The sequence below is a fragment of the Podarcis liolepis genome, assembly GCF_965112155.1.
Source record: "Podarcis liolepis genome assembly, chromosome: 1".
NCBI lineage: Eukaryota > Metazoa > Chordata > Lepidosauria > Squamata > Lacertidae > Podarcis > Podarcis liolepis.
The window spans coordinates 91,907,910-91,926,351 of NC_139554.1; the positions used below are offsets into that span (position 1 = coordinate 91,907,910).

At 40.0% G+C, this 18,442-nt stretch overlaps 1 protein-coding gene across 4 annotated transcripts in view; it reads right to left on the reverse strand.

The window, feature by feature from the left end:
* Positions 1–18,442, reverse strand: part of ADCY5 (adenylate cyclase 5) — a 191,735-nt gene that overhangs the window by 20,157 nt on the left and 153,136 nt on the right. For all 4 annotated transcript variants that reach the window (XM_083488660.1, XM_083488662.1, XM_083488661.1 and 1 more), the window contains 2 exons: positions 15,220–15,364; positions 13,959–14,056 (listed from right to left, as the gene is read on the reverse strand). In XM_083488660.1, coding sequence (XP_083344786.1) covers positions 13,959–14,056; positions 15,220–15,364 — 243 coding nt within the window. The remainder of the gene's footprint in view (positions 1–13,958; positions 14,057–15,219; positions 15,365–18,442) is intronic.

The window sequence follows — 18,442 nt, forward strand, 5'->3', positions numbered from 1 at the left end:
TTTAAAATGATCTAAAACATCTAAAGATGCATTATTTGTCAAGCATTTGAAAAACAACAACAGAAAAATGAAAAACAGAGCAAACACCCAAAGAAATTCTGGCCACTTCCTTTGCATCAATAACCCAGTTCATACACCACAGTAAGCCATAATTAACAACTTGCTGTGAGTGCACAGATCATTCTACTATGTTCCTTTCATAGTGTGAGAGCAGGAGCAACAAACCACAATATTTACCTGAGCATTGCATCTGGATCATGGATTGTTGTTGGTTTTACTCAAGAACAAATCTTCTCTTTGGAGATTACATTTCTCCTGAGGGGCAACATGTAGCTTCAAATTGGGAGTGGGGGAAAGCAGAATTTTGTTTCTACACACCACCACCCCATAGCTATTTCCCCAGTCTAATTTGGCCTCTCTGCCTTGTGTAGCTGTCTAGAATATAAAATAAAAGGGATCGGATTCTGGATCCCCCAGCACCAGGTCTACTTTGGCCCTTAGATGTGTGAATGACTTTTGCATCAACTTGCATCGATAAATTAATTATGACTATTGAGTATAACTAAAAAAAGTGTTTACATGTTGTTGTTTTACTGCTATCCAAGCTAATTGATCATCAAACCATGTAGCATTCCATTTTTGTGTGAAGTCCTTGGAATTTTTATATGTGTTTTAAATGGAGGGGGGCTTGCATGCTGCAATAAATTCTACCTCCACCGTCAAGACGCATTATGCCTCTGAAAGCCAGTTGATAAGAATTACAGACAGGCAAAATGCTGTTGCACTTGTGACCTGCTTGTGGGCTTCCCAGAGGAATCTGGCTGGCCACTGTGAAAACAGGGTGCTGCACTATGAGGGGCTATTGGCCTGATTCAGTAGGCTCCTCTTATGTTTGCATTAAGTGTAGTAGAGGTATGAAACTTGGCTGGTATGGGGAGGGGCCACTAGGGGCGCATCGGAAGATGGCTGACAATAACATCTCTCCAACCCACACGAGGTAATTAGGAGGCTGTGATGGGAGTAAATAGCCTCCCTACCCCCCCAAGGTTGGGGGGGGCTGCACTTGCCTGCTGTGCCCTATACCACTCCCGAATTTGTGGGGATGGGGGCACTAGGCACAATCCTGTGGGATTTCGGCGCTCCTGGACGCCGTCTCTGATCCGCGCCGCTAGCTACAAGAACTTCAAAAGAAACAATTAGGATGAAGCGAATTCACATATTTCAAGGAAGGAGGGGGAGTAAAGACTGCTAACAGAAGAGATCTCTGATAAAACAAGACGAGTCGGAGGAACAAGAATAAATCATGAGAAGATACGCCAAGACTCAGTATGGCAAAGGGACTGATGGGGGAGGGGGGAAAAAACTTTCCTTTCTTTCCTCTATGTGATTAAACAAGAACCACCCCCCTTACAAGTCAGAAATGTCATTTTAATGACTTAAGCTGTGGATTTAAGACTGTGTGGAGATAAATTTTCTAACCAAAGCATGTTTTAAGAAGATTGTGGAATGTATAAGAGCTTTGGAATGACGCAGTTAAAAATACCGTCGCCATGTTGGCAAGCTCTGTCGGAGGACTTGAGTCTGGGAGGAGGAATAGAGCTGCTTTTGTATTGTGTGTGAGACTCCTCAGAGGGACTCAAGAACGACAGTTTGCGAGATAAATGATGGAAAGAGCGATGTTATTTATGAAAGCAATGATATAAGGAAACCATCTCGATATGAGGATTGGATGAATGGAAACATTCACACAGGATTACAATTGGGGTTTATCTGCTTAAGGAGATTATCAGAAGAGATAAAGAAAAAAAGAAAAAATATATACGAACAAGATGAGATGTGGAAACAGCAAGATAAGACTGGATAGAATTATGAACTTTATCTGGACTGATTTGGATATTAACGTAGCAGCAAGAAGATGATCGGAATCCCCCTTCAGAACTTGAAATATGGGTCCCCTCAACAAAAATTTAAAATTCGGCTTTGTAATTCGGAATTTATGTGATGTGATTTGATTTGATTGGTCAGTTAATAAAAATTATTTTTTTAAAAAAATAAACTTGGCTGGTATGTCACATTAGTGGAAGGGAACTGTTTCAATGGTGCACAGAACACTAGGTAAAATCAGACAGTTCTGTCTCTTTCTTCATCTCCCCTCCTTGCACCCTTCCAATTTTGAAAAAAGGTCCAGTGTGTGGCCCAGTTGCATTGGTTAGAATATTTTAACTGAACAGTGAGTGGCACAGCAATGACAGTGACTTTTGTTTTTTTTTATAAAATTTTTATTGGTTTTACAACGTTTTTAAGAAAAACAAACAAACATTAAAAATGACAAACATACACGTATAGTTTCAAACATATTTTCATAAACCTCTTTTCTTGGACTTCCCCATACCCCCCCTCTCTGCATCCCAATGTCCGTAGTTCAACTAGCAACTCCCAATTGTTACTTTCCAATCTCTATCCTCTTAGTCCTCTTTTATAATCTAACCTTATATCCCTGTACCCCTTTGTTTCCGGAAACCACGGCATTTTAGCATTCATTAAGTTTGTAGTAGTCCTTAAGATAACTTTTAAATTTTCTCCATTCTTCTTCCACCGTCTCTTTTCGTTGGTCACGGATTCTGCCTGTCATCTCGGCCAGTGTCATATAGTCCATCACTTTCATCTGCCATTCTTCCAAAGTGGGTAAATCTTGTGTCTTCCAATACTTTGCGATGAGTATTCTTGCTGCTGTTGTGGCATACATGAAAAAAGCTCTATCTTTCTTTGTCACCAATTGGCCGACAATGCCCAAGAGAAAGGCCTCTGGTTTTTTAGGGAAGGTACATTTAAGTACCTTTTTCATTTCATTATAGATCATCTCCCAGAAGGCCTTAATCTTCGGGCATGTCCACCAAAGGTGACAAAAGGTACCTTCAGTCTCTTTACACTTCCAACATTTGTTATCGGGCAAATGATAGATTTTTGCCAGCTTGACTGGGGTCATGTACCACCTGTATACCATTTTCATAATGTTTTCCTTTAAGGCATTACATGCCGTAAATTTTATACCGGTGTTCCATAACCATTCCCAGTCAGCTGACATAATATTATGTCCAACATCCTGAGCCCACTTAATCATAGCCGATTTAACTGTTTCATCCTGTGTATTCCATTTCAACAACAAGTTGTACATTCTAGATAAATTCTTAGTGTTGGGTTCTAACAGTTCGGTTTCTAATTTTGATTTTTCCACCTGGAAACCGACTTTCCTGTCCTGTTTAAAAAATTCCATTATTTGGCGATATTGGAACCAATTTTCAACTTTATGCTTCAATTTCTCCTGACTTTGTAGTTTGAACTTATCTCCATCCTGTTCTAAAATTTCCCAATACTTCGGCCATCCGACCTCCATATTGAGTTTCTTCACTGCTTTAGCCTCCACTGGCGACACCCATCTAGGGGTTTTGTTTTCCAGTAGATCTTTATATCTTATCCAAACATTAAACAATGCTTTTCTGACAATGTGATTTTTAAAGGCACTGTTAACTTTACCATACCAAAGATATGCATGCCAACCAAAAGCGTTATTGAAACCTTCCAGATCCAAGATGTCCGTGTTCTCGAGGAGCATCCATTCTTTGAGCCAGCAAAAAGCTGCTGCCTCATAGTACAATTTTAGGTCCGGCAGGGCAAAACCCCCTCTTTCCTTAACATCTGTCAATATTTTAAATTTAATTCGGGGCTTTTTGCCCTGCCAGACAAATTTCGAGATATCTTTGTGCCACCTCTTAAAACATTCCATCTTATCAATAATCTGCAAGGTCTGAAACAAAAATAACATTCTAGGCAATACATTCATTTTAATTACTGCAATTCGGCCTAACATTGACAGTTTCAAATTTGACCATATTTCTAAATCTTTTTTAATTTCTGACCAGCATTTTTCATAGTTGTCCTTATACAAATTCTGATTCTTAGATGTTAAATAAACCCCTAGGTATTTAACCTTCTTGACCACAGTCAAACCTGTTTCCTCTTGAAATTTCTCCTTTTCCATATCTGTTAGGTTTTTCCCTAAAACTTTGGTTTTTTGCTTGTTCAACTTAAATCCAGCTACCTGGCCAAACTGTTGTATTATTTCTAAAACCCTTTTCGTACTAGTGTTTGGCTCTTGCAAAGTCAATACTAGGTCATCTGCGAACGCTCTTAACTTATAATGTTTAGCTCCGACCTGCACACCTTTGACCTGCTGGTCATTTCTTATCATATTCAGCAACACCTCCAGAACTAAAATAAAAAGTAATGGGGAAATCGGGCACCCCTGTCGTGTTCCTTTTTCTATCTTAAGTTCCTCAGTCACAACATTGTTTACAATCAGTTTGGCTTTTTGTTCAGAGTATATTGCAGCCATACCATTCTCAAAACCCTGACCTACCCCCATCCCATGAAGATTCTTCCTCATAAAACTCCAAGAGATATTATCAAAGGCCTTCTCCGCATCCACAAAGATCAATACTGCCTTGGTGTTTATATTCACCTCTAACTTCTCCAAAATATCTATTACATTCCTTACATTGTCTGCTAGGTGTCTTTTAGGGAGAAAGCCTGCTTGGTCTTTATGAATCTTCTCCATCAAAACTCTTTTAAATCTTTTTGCCAAAATGTCTGCAAAAATTTTGTAATCCACATTAAGCAGGGATATTGGGCGGTAGTTCTTGAGTTGGGTCTTTTCAGTCTCTGACTTTGGTATGAGTGAAATATATGCCTCTTTCCACGATTCAGGTGCCTTTTTTCCCTCAAGGATCTCGTTACAAACTTCTCTTAGTGGTTGAGTCAGCCATTCCTTCAGCGATTTGTAGTATCTGGAAGTCAGTCCATCTGGTCCTGGAGATTTGCCCAGTTGCATATTCTGAATGGCAGCCTCTATCTCTTGTTCTGAGATTCTCTGGTTCAAGTCCATCTTACTTTGATGAGAGATGTTTTGTAGTCCATATTTTCCGAGGAATTTGTCTATATCTTCTTCATTTTGCGGGCCTTGGGTGTAGAGTTTTTTAAAATAGCTTAAAAAGCAATTTCTAATTTCATTGGGTTTGGATATGTTCTTTCCATCCACCTCTAGGCTTGTAACTGTATTTAGTTTCTGCCTTTTCTTCAATTGCCATGCCAAAAGTTTGCCACATTTATTTGCTGATTCAAAAGTCTTTTGCTTCATTTGCCTTATCTTCCATTCAATCTCTTGGTTCATCAATTCCATATATTGTGTTTGGTATAATTTGATCTCTCTTAAAATGTCCTGAGACTTTGGTTTTGTTCTTAATTTCCTCTCTCCTTCCTTTATCATTTCCAGAATCTTCTCTTTTTTCTCATTTTGTTTTTTCCTCTTTATTGAGTTTTGTTGAATCAAAAATCCTCTCATCACCGCTTTACTTGCGTCCCAGATCACTCTTTTCTCCACGTCGGTCCTCAAATTTATTTCAAAATAGTCTTTTAGGGTCTTTTGGGCCTTCGTGAGAATCTCCTTATCTCGAAAGAGGGTGTCATTCATTCTCCATCTAAATTGACCAGTTATTGTGAGTTTCATCTCCATCTTCACGGCGTTATGGTCGGAGCAAGTTTTTGGGCAGATTTCCACTTTCTTGATCTTCGGAGCCATTCCACTAGTAACCCAGATTTGATCGATTCTGGTCCAGGTCATCATTGCTTGGGAGAAAAAGGTTCCCTCTCTCTCCAGAGGATTCCTTGTTCTCCAAATATCTATCAAGTCCATATTTTCAGTCATTTCGAAAAAAGTCTTAGGGAGTCTCCCTTCTTTGGTGACTGTAAGTCTTTGTGCCTTGTCCATATTAGTGGAGACCACGCCATTCATGTCTCCCATAATTATCATATTGTAGTCCAGATAGTCCATCAAAGTTTCATGAAGTCTCTTAAAGAAGTCGGATTTGCCTTCATTTGGTGCATAAATTCCAACAACTAAGAATTTTTCTCCTTGTACTTGTATCTCCACAGCCAGATATCTCCCTTGTTCATCTTTGAATATCATTTTTGGAGCCCATTTCTCCTTCACATATATTACAACTCCTCTCTTCTTAACTTTGTCTGATGAAATAAATTCTTGTCCTAGCCTTTTATTTGAAAGTAATCTCCTGTGGGCTCTGGTTATGTGAGTTTCTTGTAAGCATATCAAGTCCAATTGTTCTCTATTCAATATATGAAATACTTGTCTTCTCTTCAAAGGCCCATTGAGCCCATTACAATTCCAACTAAGGAATTGCAGAGCCATCTTGTTATTTTTCTAAGGCTCCTCCAACAGCTCCAAGTTGTTGCTCTTCTTCTGATGGTAGTGGTTTTTGTCCAAACGAGAGATTCAGGATATCCAATGCTCTCCTCTGTTCTGCAAGTACGTCAACAGTCCCCTTCTGTAAGTCCTCCTGGTATCTTGCCAAAAATTTGTCTTTATCTTGAATTGTCTTTATTTTCACCTTGTTTCCCTTATAATCAAATGACAGCCCTTGTGGGAATTCCCACCTGAAACGGATAGCGTTTTTCTTTAATAAAAGGGCTAAGTCCTTGTAGAAGTTTCTTAAGTCCAGAAAATATTTTGGGATGTCTTTAAAGATCTGTGCAGCTGAGTTTCCAATCTGCAAGGCCTTTTCAAAGTGTAGTCCCAATATTTTGTCTCTTTCCTCCTTGGATCTGAGTGTAATCAAGCAGTCTCTCGGAGTCTTTCTGTTTTGCTTCTTACCCAATCTAAAGGCAGTCGTAATTTTGAATTCGTCTTCCTGGAGTTCCCAACAATCCACAAACTCCCGTGTCAAGTATTCCACAAGGTTGTCTCCTTCATTCTCCGGGATCAGTCTTATTTTTAAATTTCTCTCTTTCCTCTGTAACTCCCACAAGGCCAAAGTTGCATCATGCTCATAGACCTTCTTGGCGATCGGCTCTAATTTCTCCTGTGTCTCTCCCGCAGTAGCTTTGGCGTCTTCCGCAATTTGGCGCGTAGTGGCGTTTTCCTCCACCAATTTATTTATAGATTCTGTATTCTGGTTTAATCTTGCTGAGATTTCTGTTAATTTTAGTGTATTCTCTGAAGTCTGTTTTGTCAGAGACTCCAGAGTTTGGTTTATCTTGAGCAAGGCATCTGTCACAGCTTCCATAGAGACGGCTGCTCCTTTGTCTTGTCCTGTTGTTGCTGTTGTTCCTGTTGATCCAACTGTTGCGCCTGAGATTGAGCCTCTTTTCTTTACCTGTGACTGTTGCAGCTGTTGTTGTTGTTGTTGCTTGGTCTTGGCCCTTGTGACTATCTCTTCTTGTGCGCCACTCATGTCAAGGTCAGTTCCCACGGGATTTATTCTCCCTTGGAAAATTCCACTGTCTTAGGCCGTGCCGGACTTCACTTTGTCCTCTAGAGGGAGCAAATCAAAATGGCCATAGAGCAAAGTTTCCAAGTATAGAGACAAAGGAGACTGTCCCAAATGTCCAAAATATAAAAAGGGAGATTAACACAGTCAAAAGTCTAAAAGCTTGTTACTTCAAATTGCCACAGTTGCCCTATTTATGCTACTTCTTCTTGTATTGTACAGTAGCCAGGCACTGTGGAAACTTTGTATCAAAGTATCACTTCACAGGGAAAAGTCAGTTCAGTGTACTAAGAAGGCAGACCGTTTCATGCTTTCAAATAAGTGAGACAGCAGAGGTTTTTTACTTCCAACAAATCTTGCAGTTATTGCTCAAATTCACCTCCCCTCTGCCCTGCTAACTAGAGGGGAGATCAAAGGGTCTGAATGTCCGGTTAAGCTGATCAAAGAGCAGGTTTAAACGGATGCAGGTTTAGAGCTCCGTTGCTTTCACTTTCATGCAGTCGGGGGGAGGCAGACTTCCTTTGTTTAGATCTCCCCCGTTTTTAGCCCAATTTTTAAAATTTGAAAGGTCCCGATTATATTTCAGCTCTTACTCACGGGGATTCAGTCCAGATTTTCTTTTCAGGAAGGAATCGGCGCTCTCCGCTTATGGCGACGCGGCTTCACTTCGCAGGCTGGGTAGCGACTCTCAGCACCGCGCTCACTCCCGATGTCGATCCGTAGCCTTTAAAAAGGCTCTTTCACGGTACCGGGGGGCGCAAAGGTGCCCACCGAGTCTCCTTGTTCTCAGGCTTCAGCGCCTGGGATTTTAGGGGTCCCCCGCTTGCCGTAGCGGGTAAGACCCGAACTTGCGAAGCAGTCCTTCTCCGGAGCTCGGAGCTAGGACCGCCATTAAGCGCTGGCACCGACCGGAAGTCTCGCAATGACAGTGACTTTTGCCACCTCAGCACAGAAGGTGGGGCCAGGACCTGGTAGTGCCAGAGCAGGGAGGAAATTTTTTTCTCTTGTGCCAGTACTGATACCTATGTATTGGGTAGATCGGTTTCCCAGCTACCATATAGAATCCAGGTTATATGGGCTTGTTCAGAGTAATACCTCCACTTCAATTCAGAACACCATTGCCATGTTTATGAGTGAAACATTTCCATGTTACCTTATTATTAAAAACAACAAACAAACAAACAAACAAAACCGGCTCACCCTTCCCTTCCTATTGCTCAACCTCATCCATAATTCAACAACAATCATTATCACGCACGGTAACATTAAGGCTAACCACATGAAAGCCAGCTGGGTCTCATGCTCTTCCCTGACTACAAAGAGCATTTCTACTTGCTAATATATTCATCAGGCTTTTGTGGCTTTCCTGCTGATTGTAATAAATTTATCACTGCCATTTTGCTGAGAGTTTTCATTTCTGGACCCCTCCATGCTTTTGGTAAGTATCTCATGGACATTTACAGTGCTCAACACACAAATATCCATTGCCACACAATGTCACAAACATTGAACTGGTTCAGACATAATGATTTCAATCCAATAATCCATGGTTTGGGGGCCAAGAATGATCTCTCCTTGAGTACCTAATTTCAATGAAGTTTTCTTAAACTAGTTTGAACCAGGAAACTGTTGTTTAAGTGCTGCTTACAAAGCAGAAGTCTTCCTTGAACCCAGACATGCAAAGAGAGGAGAGAAGAGGAAGCATGTGGGCATAAGCCTCATTCTTTGTCTGATGAACTATAGTTTACAAGACCAAGATGGTTATGTCTGAATTGAGCCATCTTATATGTATAATTTGGTTGTCCCAGTAGTTCTTAGAGAATGTCTGCACTACAGACAAATATTTACACTACAAATAAAAAGCAAATGAAGCAATGAACCTCTAAAATACACAGCTGAGCAATACCTTTATTAAGACCAATTAAAATGCCACAAAATAATGGCAAAACTTTTGAGTTCTCCAGAACATTTAATCAGGTAAAAAGTTACACAAAGCAGGGGGGAGGGGGAAATGTACCACAATCAGGTTGGATATTGCAGCCATAAGGTAAGTTTTTATATTTAGCTCCTTCATCAAGTCTCTGCTAGGTGTTACAGTTATCAGGCTACACACCCAGGATTCTGGGATAAAGACTCAAGGGCTGCTTCCTATTTTTAATTTTGCCGATATAAAGACTGAAGTGTTTGTCTATTTCTTGCTCTCTGCCTAACTAGGAAGCTTTGTCAACATCCAGTCTAAATTTTTTACTTCTTAATTTTCCCTGTATTTCACCCAACCCCTCACCCCAGTTTTGTGTGGCATATTGCCTGATGAAGAGTTCTGGAGTTCTGGATAACCAAAAAGAGTGCAGATAAATCAGTTTAATATTGTTGCATGCCACCCCAATCTCCAAGTGGTCCTGTGAGAAAGAGTTAGTGGCTGTCTAACAGAGAATTGTGAGTGTCCTCAACAAACCACAATTCCTAGAATTCTCCAGCAGTGGAAGTAATGACAGCATTATTGCTTTAAAGCCAAAGTAAGTTTGCAGGGTAAGTTTAGCTGGGAAAATGACCTCTCCAAGGATTTGTCCTAAAGCTCAGACTTGATGGCTTTCACCTTCACCACAAAGCTGTTAGAGCAAAAGTGAAAATTAGCTGCTAATCGTTTTTTGCAGTGTGTATTTTGATTCCGGACTCTAGACATGGCTGCCAAACTGCTGTTAACACCTCTGCTATTTTGAACCACCGCTAAGTAGAAAGCTGGCCTCTTTACATCACAGTTTTATTATGGGTAAAATTATAACTAGAGTCCTGCTTCACAGTCTACAACCCTGTGAACTGAATTACAGTAAGATGTGCCTGGGATTTCCAGTTTCAGCAAATGCTTTAGTTTACATTGCTACATTTTTGTGGCTATCTTTGCATTCTCCAATATAACCGAAGTCTTATCATCAGGCAGCTTCCAAGATCACGTTGTTCTGGATTGCCTTAGCAACATCCAGACAAACTACCATGCCTGAAGCACATGATGCTTGAGGGCTTTGCCAAGATGAGCCCTGGATCCAGCTCAAATCTAATCCACTTTCTTTTTCTCCTGGCACTTCAGAGACCATCAGGGAAACAGCATCATATCATTGATGCAAACAGACACATACTTGGGAGGGAGAGGGTCTTGCTGCTTGCATACAATTTTCCACTGTCCTGGCAGCAGTCCCCATTCCTTGAAAGAATATACTGCTTACGCTGTTATAGCACAATTCCCTGACTTACCTTTCTTGTTGCTCTTATGGCGTTTGGGAGACAAGAAGTGAAGGGTACTAAGAATTATCAAAGTGATGAAATCTGTAGGTGCTCATTGCAAGGGGTGTGTAGGCAGATCACTTGCCTGTGAGGATGACCCAGTATATGGTTGTTGCTTGAGATCTTTCTTAAAAGCAAACTCTGGAGCCAGCCCAACTTCTGCCATATTTGTTACTTAGCTAAGACAACTAGAAATGATTATATATATATATATGGGTAGTTATGCAATGTGTAAGATGTTACACTGAATCTTTAGGCAGTGGGTGGAAATCAATGTTGAACAATTACAATTATTCAGTCAGAACAATAATTTCTGCTTGCCATACAGAACAATCTCCCCTCTCCCCACCCTATGTGCTGCTCTAGGGGTGTAATCCTAGGATCCACTAAGTCCTGGCACCTGAAGACACATGTAGCACATAATGGAAAGTCATTCCAAAGTAAAAATAGCTTTAAAAAAAATGTTTCTTGGTCAGAAAGGAAAACTGGAAAGTCTGCTTCATCTGTAAAAAAAGCCAACAGCAATGCAGACCTTGCCTCAGCAATAGATGCTTTCCCAACATTACATAAGATGGGTGCGTTGCACCTTCAAGGAACATGGCAAAGGTCCCTATTCCTGTGATTACTGGGCCATTTCTGTAAAAGCTCAGAAAAGGCACAAATCCTGTAACAGTTGTGATTACTGAAGAATAATGGAAATCACAGACCTCTGATCTAAAGCCTCAGAGATGCTGAGCTAAGCCAGAAAGAATAAATTTAGTAGCTTTTAATCACACATTAAAGTGAAGAGATCGACCTAAATTTAGCTGCAAGCCTCTTTTTTGATTTCTCTTCAGTTTTCCTAGATGGAGCCGTCTAAATTTTAGATTACATGTTTTTGGCTTCCGCTGCTTTGTGGAACTGATTTTCTGCCTCTCCTTGCACAGTGCTTTTTCTTTAGCCTCGAAGAAGAACAAGCCAGGATGATAAAAGCAGCAGTAAAAGGCCTAAGAAGTTTCGTATGTGGGGGGTGGGGGGGACACGGTGACTTCAGCCACATGTTGTTTCCTGCCACTAACTTTTCCATCCTTTTCATCTCCATACTCCCTTACCTCACCTCACATTGCTTCCCTGTCACTCTCCCGAACCCAGCTTCTTGGTGGAATTGCAGCCACCTTTACTGCTGATAATGCAAAACTCCAATATGTAGTCCAAAAAACATGCATAAAAAACCAGTCCACTCATACCATTTCTCCATCAATATTTTAAGATCCAGAAGATGACAAACAATACCATGAGCGGAAAGAGAAAGGTCAGGGGGGCCACTAGGGGGCGCATTGGAAGATGGCTGACAATAACATCTCTCCGACCCACACAAGGTAATTTGGAGGCTATGATGGGGGTAATTAGCCTCCTTAACCCCCCCAGGATTGTGGGGGGGACGGCCCTTGCTTGCTGTGCCCTATACCACCCCTGAATTTGTGGGGGTGGGGGCACTAGGCACAAAGTCCTCCTATGGGATTTCGGCACTCCTGAACGCCGTCCCTGATTCGCGCCACTAGATGCAGAACTTCAAAGGAAACAATTTTGATGAAAGGAATGTACATATTTCAAGAAAGAAGGGGGAGTAAAGACTGCTAACAGAAGAGATCTCTGACAAAACAAGATAAGAATAAAACATGAGAAGATACGCCAAGACAAGGTACGGCAAATGACTGATGGGGGAGGGGGAAAAAACCTCTCCCTTCTTTCCCTATGTGATTAAACAAGAATCCCCTCCCTTAAAAAATGTCGTTTTAAGGACTTAAGCTGTGGATTTAAGGCTGTGTGGAGATAAACTTTCGAACCAAAGCACGTTTTAAGAAGAGCATGGAATGTGTAAGAGCTTTGGAATGACGCAGTTAAAAATGCCGTCGCCATATTGGGAAGTTCTGTCGGAGGTCTTGAGTCTGGGAGGAGAAAGAAATAGAGCTGTTTATATATTGTGGGTTAAACTCCTCAGTGGGACTTAAGAGCGACAGTTTTACGAGACTATGATTGAAAGAGTGATGTTATCTATGAAGGAGACGATATATGGAAACCATCTCGATTTGAGGATTGGAAGAACGGAAAATTCACACAGGACTATTATTACTATTGGTGTTTATCGGCTGAAGGAGTCTATCAGAAGAGATCATAAAGAAAAAAGAGAAAATATATAAACAAGATGTGATGTGGAAACAGCAAGATAAGATGGGATAGAACTATGAACTTTGTTTGGACTGATTGGGAGACTAACGCAGCAGCAAGAAGATGATCAGAATCCCCCTTCGGGTCTTGAAATATGGGTCCCCCAAACAAAATTTAAAATTCGGCTTTGTAATTCTGAATTTATGTGATATGATTTAATTTGATGTGATTGGCCAGTTAATAAAAATTATTTAAAAAAAAGAAAGAAAGAGAAAGGTCATGGACTAAAACATTTGTACCAAAGGACAAACAGCAAAGAAGGAAATAACTTATTAAAAAACATAATTAGTAAACATAAAAGTGATTTGTTTCAAAGCATCAAATAACACATTTTAGTTTCAATCTTGGTTAAAACTGAACCAAGTGGATCAATAACAGAATTCGAACAATTGATATAGATACTTATAATACTTGCAAGTAAGGGAAATAGTATCCAAAATGCATAAACTACTCAGAGTCAATACCGCAATGGTATCAAAAACCTTTGCGGAAAAGATACTGGAGAAACAAGTTGATCCAGGAAAAAATGGAGTCAATGTGGAATAAATACTACTTAAAATTGCTTTAATTAAAAAAAAGCAAATGGAGAGGTTGTACCTCTGAATAAATGACACAGCCAGCCCTCATTGCTGAAAAGGATATATCACTATAAGAATATTTTATGCTATACATCATGGGGGAGAGTTATTTGGTTGTTTCTGTTTTTATTTTGATTATGTATTCTGTGTTGAGCAAGTTTAGGCGTTATGGTCAAAGCTGCATGCATGTTATTTATGTTCATGATTCATTTCGAATGCAGGTGTTGAGTTTTCTACTTGCGCATAGAGTACAATGTTGCAAAGCGTAGTACCCTAGATAAGCACCCACAGGGTCTTTTCCTGTGATATTTATGTGAAAATAGACTAAATCATATTTCTCAAAGGCAGAAATAAATAGACATAAACTATAATATTAGTAACAACCAATATTACATTACAATACCAAAGGAAATGAATGTCAACAATGAGCACTGCAGTTTGCCACACAGCCACACATTATGGCAAATAATTTTACTTCACTTTAGTGCAAAGAAGCCAGGGATAGTAAAAAGGAAGATGGATTGTGCAAGGGAAGATATAAAGATCTACTCACTGTGGCACAATTGTGATTTGAACAAAGCAAATGAAGAGGAAGACTATGGAGGCACAAGCCACATATGCACCAAATCGATCGTCCACCTGTTTGGAGTACTGCAAGGAAAGGAACCATGTGTTAGATAGTGAATTCTCATGTTATAGCCCCTTTCTGAATCTTGCATTTCTTAACAGATTTGCCTCTGCCCTTATTGCTGTGTTGTCAGCTTGACAGTGGTACAGGGGGCTATAAAATGGAAATAAACTGATACTACCTTTATAGGCAATTACTACAAATTCATATATTAGATAGGAGGACACATATCTCACACAAAATACCCAGTGCCAAGATCACCTTCTTCAAACATCTGCTGAAGGTTTCCTTCACTAGTGCCTCTCCTAGAGAATATCAACAAAAAAGGGCTGCTTGCAGGCAATTTTTTAAACAAACTCAGAAACTAAAAGGGAAAAACTATGAAAAAATGTGTAGAAGCATTCTTATTAGGAATGATGAATTCTGAGATCTCATGTAACATTGTAGATATATGCAAAGTTTCAAGAAAAGCAGCTCATCAGTTCTTCCTCACCTGTTCAAATATGCTCATGGCCCAGGACCAAATGCAAGAAAGCAATTGGAAAAGCAGCTGAAATTAATGTACAAATACTGTCTCCCAATACACCATATCTGACAACATGCTTTTTGCTATCTAGGAGACATCTGAGAAGCATTGGTATGTAAAAAGAGGCCAAAGTTCTTTAGTAGGGCAATATAAATTTATTAAGTATGGATGTTTAGACTGGGGAAGAAGAAGAAAAAACAGAAGATTATTGAGGGCCGAAATACAAATGACAATGGCAGACTGAAATCATTAAAAAGTCTTCCCAAATTGTGTGAGAAGTGGGGACTGGGGGTTGCAATTTAAAACTTTTAAAAAAAAGGTGTGTGGGGAGAAGACTGTGAACCTCTCTACCTCAGCTGAATACCAAAGGGAATTTTTACCCACTCCAATACTGGAAATGAAAGAGCTGAGGGGGGAAAGCAGCTTTCAGAGAGATTGAGGGGGGGGGGGCAAAAGCAGTGGGTTTTTTTGGGGGGGGTCTATGCATCTGATTCACATGCCTCTCTTGAACTTTAAACCATGCCCCTTGCTTTACAAATGATTTGCACCGATTCAGATTTTACAACTTTAAAGTTTAAAGATACAGATTTGTCACCATCATCTGTCTGGTTTCATTCTTAACTGACCTCCACAGACACACCTCTTCTTGAGGAATATTACCTTCTTCTCCAAGTCAAGTTCCCTGAATGTTAAGAGAAACTTGCGAACGTGTTCAGAACGTAAGCGGTCAATACTCCTTGCATCAATGGCGCGGCCTAGAAACTCATCCACTTCATCTTCCGGATTCATGCTTTCCTGGATATTCCTATAAAGCAGAGACCAGTCAGCCTGGGTATTTACACCAGAAGAGCCTTCAACAATGTGTCACCCAAAGGATGAATCAGTTCATCACTTTTGCCTATTGCAAGCCTACGCTGGGTTTCTACTGACAGTCTGAAGGAAGAATTCTACTGTCATTTTGGAAACATGAATTTATTCTGCAGCAATGTAGGCGGCATTTGTAATTCTACGTAAGGCTGCCTTTCCAAGCTTCATCAGTGCCCTATAAGCCTTCACATTATGCTGACCCTAAAGGAGAACCCAGTGACAACTTATGAAACTGCAATCTTTTGGGTTTCATGAATTGCAGTAAGCATCTCCCTTTACTGTTATTTGCTATCAGGAAATTTACAAGTGGTACCTTGCAGTGTATCCTCACCTGCTAACAGCAGTGGCCCAGACACACATCCTTCAGGATTCTCTAAGCTGCAAAAATGGTCCTTCTGTATACTGCAGGGCTCACCCAACAATGCAGGGACCACATTGCTTTCTCAGTGCTGCTGATTTGACGACTTCATATGAAAGAAGTCAACCTGACTGTAGCAGATCATACTGAAGACAAACACCTAGGTTTCTTTTGTCAGCCTCTTGAACTACAGAGGGAAGCTACAGTATTAACCTGCCTGCCTTCAGAAATAGTATTACTGACCTCTTTAGAAGCCACACTCATAACTACAGAATACATTCAAGGGATCTTTGCACATCTGATAAGAAACAATGCCCTGTAAACCCTGTGAGGAAAAAGGTTCTATTTTGTCACCTTATTCAGAAGAGCAGAAGAGCTCCGTCTCAAAGGAAACAAAATCAAAATCCCCATACCCAAAGGTAAATAATTCAGTTTTACCTCATGGCTGCTGTACACCCCTTATGAATGGTAGGTAGTATCAATTTTTTTGAACTTGTTGATGATTTTATGTTCATAATTCATAGTTCGAATAATAAGACCAAATGTATTATGCTATCACGATTTATCACACCCAAAGTAAAGAATTCCAGCTCTTTTCACAGTCAAAATCTAATATTTGCTATGGGAAAACTGAAATAGTATAAGCCTTGGATAGCGAGTTAACCATGTTAAAAATATCATTGAAATTTGTCTTAAGAAAATTAAAGTTCTTTTATTAAGAAATGAATGAGCAATCTAGTTAGGGATCTCTACATTTTTAAAACTAGCTCTGTTTCCTAGAACATAAGAAGAACATACTGGATCAGACTGATGGATCATCTAGTCTACCATCCTGGTCTCACAGTGGCCAACCAGATGCCTGTGGGAAACCCGCAAGCAAGATTCTCGCACAAGAGCACTCTCTCCTTCTGTGGCTCCCAGTAACTGGCATTCAGAAGCGTTACTACCTCCAACTGTGGAGGCAGAGAACAGTCACCATGGCTAGCAGCCATCAATAGCCCTACCCTCCATGAATTTGTACAATTCTCTTTTAAATCCATCTAAGTTGGTGCCCCGGGGGGCTGCACAAGAAGATAGCTGTTTGTCCCCCAAGGAATGGATCCCTTCTAAGGGAATGTTTCCCGCTACCTAAAGACACCGCTCTTCTTCCCCAACACCTTCATTCTTCCTGACAGCAGGGGAACTATCAATATATATAGGTGGTAGGGTGCTTTATATCACCCACTGATTTGGAGGCGGGGGTGACATTAAAAATCTCATCCACGTCACATGGAAGAGAACCTATAACATTCTACCTCACATCCTTTGCGGAGACTTCAAAGCTATTTTACCTCTGTGCCATGCATGTTCTCATTTAGCATAAGCCATGTTTTAATAAAATGGCAGCAAACAACTGCACAGCCCAGATCTTGAATTATTCATCTCAGATTTTCATAGCCAAACAAACTTCACTTAGTCTTCTCTGGCATCTCTAATAAAAATGCTGCTTTAACAAACACCCTTAATTAGGCAACTGGTGAGTTGGAGTTCTCTGTCTCCCATCCCACTCCTGCCTTATATAACTCATATCTGAAATTCCTCAGATGCCATTACAAATCTAATTTGTATACTGGGGTTACAGACAGCAGCAACCTAAGTATTAGATAGGGTACGCTTATTAAAGTCAGTTTTATTGTTCATAAATCTAGATAAAATATGTTTAAAGAGATGTACTATAATCCCTAGTATAAACTTTTCCTGATAAAAATAGTAGAATTTAGGGCATTCATTAGACAAAAAACTTTAAAGTGAAGTTATTTTTTCATATGTGATTTTCATATCACAAGAAAGATCTATGTTCTAAAAAACACTTTCATTCAAACACAAAAGATTATTACTAATTTGAGGCAGTCTGGCCTGGTAAAAGATTTAGATAAACAAACAAACAAACATGTTAAAGATCCTAAGAAGGCCCAGACATTTAGTGGGAATTACCCTTGTTAATAAATTTGCAAAAGAAGGGCATATTTCCTGGAAAATGATTCTTAATTAAGCTTTGTATAATGGCTCTTACCACAGTCATTTTATAGAGCTTTTAGTCTTATGAAAGCAATTAAGAATTGTGAGAGAGGGGGGAGATAATATTTTTTTAAATCTCAAAGATTTGTTGAAAGTAAACAAAATGGGAGGAAGGAGTTATACAGATCCTGAATTCAACACTTTAAAAAGCACTTGATTTTTTCCATCATTTTTCTTTTTAGGCGTGATAGAGATGGTTTCTTCCTATTTCCTCATTGCTTTATACAGTTTGAAAGTAATGGGGCATCCAGCTATTACCTTATCCTTCTTTATTACTTTTATTCTCACGTGCACATAGATACAAAAGCTGGAGATCAATAATTAAGTCACTACCTCCTCCACTTCCCATCTTTGGATCAGGAGCTACACAGCAACAATACAAGCAGCAGCAGCAGCAGGGCTCATGTTTTGACTAATCAAGAAGCATCTCCTTTCTGGCAAATTGGCAATGAAGTCACATCCTTCATAGTCAGAGAACTACAAGTGCTCCCCTCCTTTAACATGAAGTAGCCTTACAGGACTTTACATCAGGCAATCTCTGCAGGGCTCTTGTAGGCGACAATCAGCAGTTAATCTGTGGCATCCCTGAACTTCTGAGGT